General features: G+C 46.0%; 1 protein-coding gene across 1 annotated transcript; it reads right to left on the bottom strand.

Annotated features, from left to right (window-relative positions):
• Positions 1-3,295: 3,295 nt before the first annotated feature.
• LOC123073792 (uncharacterized) lies at positions 3,296-5,260 on the bottom strand. Its single transcript, XM_044496827.1, has one exon. It carries the CDS (start codon positions 5,163-5,165, stop codon positions 4,212-4,214), a length of 954 nt encoding a protein of 317 aa, XP_044352762.1. The 5' UTR covers positions 5,166-5,260; the 3' UTR covers positions 3,296-4,211.
• Between the last annotated feature and the right edge of the window lie 389 nt (positions 5,261-5,649).

The raw sequence follows: 5,649 nt of genomic DNA, 5'->3' as shown, positions 1-5,649 counted from the left end.
TTGACCACGTCATAAATAAAGCCGGAGAATACCATGTGGAACTTGAGTTCAAATGCTAGGGGATTGTAAGAGATCTTACATATTGTATATGTATGTAGCCAGTAGCGTCAGATAGATAATACGAAAACTTGTTGTTGACCAATCTCTCGAAGAAGGAGAGGTCGATCACTTCTCCCGGTATGCATGACGAACTTCAGTACTTAATGATTTCCTTCATTTTCTTATTAGCTAGCATGTCGAGGGCCTCTTTATACGTATGGTACGTAGCGTCGACCAAGCACGGAGATAAGTGAGGACACTTCTCTCTATTAATTAATTAGCTACCTAACACAATATATGAAACACCTTATTAACCATACAAAACCCCCAAATCCACCCCCCCTTTCAGAAAAAAAAACAAAAACCCTAGCCCCTGAACAGCTGACGCGTGGATGCCTATTGGTCCCGGTTGGTGCCACCAACCGGGACTAAAGGGCCTCCTGCCTAGGCTCGCAGCACCGGCCACGTGGAGGCCCATCTGTCTCGGTTCGTGTAAGAACCGGGACTAAAGGCTTAGGGCATTAGTAACAACCTTTTAGTCCCGGTTCCTAAACCGGGACAAAAGGCCCTTACGAACCGGGACAATAGGCCCTTTTTCTACTAGTGTACTGACATGGTCTTCATACAATACAGGCACGTGCGATCTGGATACATTGTCATTCTTGTAGACTCTCTTGTGATTTACTATATGCCACTTAGTAATCGAAATTGTCGACAGGAGTATTGCTCGTCAATGTGTTGTGGGAGTACTTTCTAAAGAACTCCTTGGAAGTTCTTAATATATAGTAATTCAAATTGTTGGGTTAATTATTTTCAATATCTTTTTGTATGATGGTTACTATGAATTGACCTAACAAACATTCAAAAAAAAAAGATCAAATTAATCATATTTTCCTGATTAAATTTCATCTATAACCTAGTTAATTCCGACCAAGCATGCAAAAGTTTTGTGATTCTAATGTTGGACGGATGAAGTTTCTGCTTTGATCACACCTCTAAATGTAACTGATAAAACACTTACTATAAATAAATAAGGATGAGGTTTAAATAACACCAATCCAAGCCACCGCGGGGACGTTGCCCCCTTGCCTAGCTGCCCCGTCACAGAGAAAGACTACCGCCGCCCCGGAGCAACCGCCGCTGCACCTTGTCGTGACCCCGCCAACCACCGCCGCGGACTCCCCGATCCACAAGCGGGCCGCCACCAAAGGCGAGAGAACAAGGGCCCGGCGCTGCCAGCTCTGGCCGGGCTTTGCCCGGAGGAGAACGCCGGCGACGACAAGGGAGGCAATGGAGGGAGAGGGGTGGGAGGCCGGGGGGCGCTGCCGCCAACCGTGTCGCCCACGGGAGGCGGCGACGCAGGGGCCCGGAGGGGATTTTTTTAATCTTCTCATAATTGTCTCTTTGAAAGTGCAATTTGTAAAACCCTTTTTACCTTTGGCCTATCGGCGTATTGGCTAAGAGTCAACATGGCAACTTTGTATGCAAGGCATATATAGCGGCCACATCTACTGTTGTTGCATAATCTTTCTCCATGTATTTTACTGTAGCAGCTTGAGCAACACTACAACATGGAAACATCTTGAACAAAGAAAATAATATGGACAAGCTATAAAAGGGCTAGAAATGATGTTAAGGATAAACCACTATATAAAGTATTGCCATCTCTATATAACAGAGGGCGCACAGAAGGTTTTTTTCCCCTCGGCTGCGGACAAGCCAACCTTATCAGTAACTTGAGATTACTTGCCATGCATTTTTTTTCCTTCAATGCGATTTCCACAACCGACACTATCTATACTCAGCTCTGGATCAAGACTTGGTGACATCTCCAATAACCTAGCTTGGGATTCTCAAGGCATTAATCTGGTTTGGTGACCACCTACCTATTTGCACGCAGGGAAAGAATTTAACCTTTGCAACACCTCATCCTCTGCAATTCTGGTTCCCTTCTAGCCAACCAACCAAAAATCACTACCTCCAAAAGAGAAATATTTTGGCAGCATGATGCATGCCTCCCGTCAGTATTTGCAATGCCACAAAACAGGAATCTAGGCAGGGTCCTCTTGAAACCACCTTCACTTCCGGACTTTCATCAGAGAGATGTTTCTGCCACCTGGCATGGAACAAACAACAAATCACCACATGGATTTAGTAGCTCGAAAAATTGTAATTTCCGTCAGAATGGACCCTCATCTTTTCTGGTTCCTGTGAATGAATTAAGCCAGAAAAAAAAAAGGGTCAGCATTATTACTGGCTATTCAGTAAGACAGTAACAAATAAGATTCTACATGTATAAATATAATAAATAAATAAAATTAGGAAACAGTACGTAAAATACAGCCATAACATCTTGCATATACTTATGAATTTGCCTGCGTGTCCATCAAGATAAACACATCTAACGTTATTTGTCTTCCTGCAGTGTACATACAGGAATACAGCTCCTGTAGGCTGGCAGGCCCTTTTCTGGCAATGATAGAATTACTGGACAAGCCTTGATCGATAATCTCTTGACGGAGGAAAGAAGATGCAGCTCCTTAGGCAGCGATAGGATATCAGTGCAATAGCAAAAATCAAGAGGGTGACAAAGTGCTTTGTCTTGTTCTTCTGTGAACCATCTCACATTCTTTGCCTGCAGAGAATAAGGGCATGAGAAACCATTATATATCGAGCAGGTTCGAAACATCAATGCAAATATTACATCTGTCGTTACTAACGGACAGAAGGAACAAACTGGCTCACTGTGCCACTTATACTGCTTATTTGTAATTACATTTGTTGTTATTATTGTTAGAAGTTCCAAAGTTTGCATGATCATCTTCGTAAGTGTCAGGTGAGATTTGCGAAAACTGTCAAACAAAAAGTGAGCAAACTGTCGTACAAACCACAGACAGATAGACAATGCTTTTAGGACAGTAGCCACCGGTGACACGCCTGACATACTGGCAAGAAGGAGCACGAGCTCAGAACAAAGCATGTTTAACACTAAAGTTAGCTTACAGCTTTTGAAGCCAGGCAAGGATAGTTTGCCGAATCATCCAAGATTTCAGATAATTATGTACCATTACCAACTTCACTGAACCATTGCATACACACAAGCTTCAAGCCAAACCTCCTAACATAGCAAAGTTAACAAAGGGCATCTCAAATATATGCTTTCCTGTGAGCAATCTGTATGTTTGTCCAGCAAAGAAAAATTGTGTCCACGTTTCTAGGGCAAGTTTATAGCTCTGGAAAACATTCTTGGATATGTTTTTCAGATACAATACAGAAAGCCTTGCAGCATAAATTGGAATCAAAATTAACGTCTGTAATCACTTGACCCAACTCGTAGGCTTGCACATCCAGTCCTCAAACCAAATGAGTTTAAGCACATCTTTTTCTTTAATATCTATATGCTTGAAAACGTATCACCCAACAAGGCCGGGAAAGGTTATTGTGTAATAGTTTTCTTCATCCAGCAGCATAATAAGTGCCTATTTTATCAGCAACAATTCATCCAGTTTACATACATTTGTCCTATGGGCATATTAGCCAGAGTCGGTGAGTAGAGTCGACAGGGAACACACTCGACGCAGGAGACAGTAGGATTTTTGCGACGCGTTCAACCTGCATCATTTTTGCTTTCTTCCTTTTATACACGAAAATGACAAACTGGCTGCGAAAGATCCATTGATCCCGTGCCATCCCACGAACTGTTTGTGGCCAGGAACAAACAAAACAGAAAAGGGTAAAATCCCAGACCTATTCTGCCGCTGCACGAAGACAGCGTGTCTCTAGCCATTATTCAGATATTCAGAGTAAGGAAAACAACCTGACATAACAAGATTAACAACAACAGTAGACAAGATAAGTGTTTTCTCCAGTGTCCCCTTCCTCATCACCTTCTCCACTGCTTGATGTAGTTGGACAAGGCACACTGAACATAAGTCGGTTCAAGACCGAGCATCTTCTCAGCAGAACACTGCTTGGCCGCCTCCAGTGTTTCCTCTCTAATGTTAATGGCAAGCATCCATGCAACCGGCGGCCGGATGTCCAGTCTAGCCATGATGTAGACAACATCATCGTCACACAAGCTAAGAGTGGGCCCACCGTGAACCACCTTGTCCCAGCTCAACCTCTTGCCACCTGATACCTTAGGGAAACATGAACCAGTGACAGGCACGTTATCAGCCTTGACAGTGAACCTCTTGTGCCACTTCTTTGAGCGGATGTCCCAATTCCATGTGGTGACCGTCCATGGTATCAGTACACCCACAAGATTTCAGCTCGACGAACCTGATCACACCATTGCTTATAGCGACTACACGGAACAGACGGGGGTAGATATCATCGACTCCTATGCCAAACCGCGACACCAGATCGCAAGGGATCGGAACGGGCCATTGGATCAAACACATGACCGGATTGTTGTCCAGCACGTTGCATAGCAGAATGCCATGCCAATGATTGACCCAGCCAAGTGTTCCTGCCCCGGCGAAGATCACTCTGGTGCCTTGGTGCCACATCACTTCGTGATGTTGGTATATCTTGGTGTCCATGGCGATGCTGGCCATCTTGTAGGTGTAGCGCCACGGCGACGCAGAGTTATCGGAGCAATACACGCGGAGATCGATGCACTTCCTGCTGGTAGAGTCTTTGGTGTGTCGCGATCGCCAGACGAGGGGGAAGACCACGGCGTAGTCTTTGCTGTTGAGATCGGAGCCGCCGAGGGGCACGACGCCGGTCAGCCTGATGTAGTCAGGGTAGCGGTAGGGGGCGGGGAGAAGGCTGAGCGATGGAGCCCCTGGACCTGCCCTGTAGACGAAGAAATCCTTGTACTCCCTGCGCCTGGAGCCTTCGGTGAAGGGGACGACGAGAAGCACGAACGCGTCCGCCGAGCTCAGAACCAGGGGATCTCCGCCGTAGCAGCCATCCGCCAGACCGGGGCAGTGCACGAAGCAGCGAGAGACGCCGGGCGGGTCCGCGAGCTCGAAGGTCACCTTGATGTCGCCGCTTTGGCTCGTGACGCCGTGGGCGGTTGTTGCGTTGTCGCGGTCGCCGATGTGGCACTTCGAGTCGGTGAGCACCCAGGGGCGACGGGACGACCGCCTGAAAGCGGCGGCGGCAAAGGGGTCTGGCATGGCGGCGCGCGGGACGTACGGCGGGCGAGCGGGCGGCGGCGGCGACTGGAATTGGGGATTGATAGCGACGACGATGCGTATCGTCCGGGGATGAGGTTAAGCGACCCGTGAGAAACCGTGTGCGTCACGGCCCGTTTATAATTAATTTACAGGAATTGTTAGGGCGATCCTATAGGACACCCGTGTGCGTCAAGAAAGCTGTGGCTTCGCACAGGAGTGATTGAACTGGGCCGGTCCATTTGCAGTTCAAGTAAAAAAGATATGTCGAACATTTTGTGAAAATATGAATATATATACACTGAATAGTTTTCGAATACCCATTGAACATTTGTGTAATATATGCATTGAACAAGTTTTAAAATGCAGTGAACTTTTTTCCAGAAAGACACTGTACAAATTTCTAATGCACAATGAACATTTTGTGGTATACGTTGAACAATTTCTTAATATAAGATGTTTTTTTAAAATACACAATGGTCGTTTT

The sequence above is a fragment of the Triticum aestivum genome, chromosome 3D (genome assembly GCF_018294505.1).
Source record: "Triticum aestivum cultivar Chinese Spring chromosome 3D, IWGSC CS RefSeq v2.1, whole genome shotgun sequence".
Taxonomy (NCBI): domain Eukaryota; kingdom Viridiplantae; phylum Streptophyta; class Magnoliopsida; order Poales; family Poaceae; genus Triticum; species Triticum aestivum.
Note: the sequence above shows the minus strand (reverse complement) of the source record. Positions and strands in the feature narration are given on the sequence as shown.

Coding starts and splice junctions, on each gene's coding strand:
- LOC123073792 (XM_044496827.1), bottom strand. CDS start 5,165: ATGCCAGACCCCTTTGCCGCCGCCGCTTTCAGGCGGTCGTCCCGTCGC.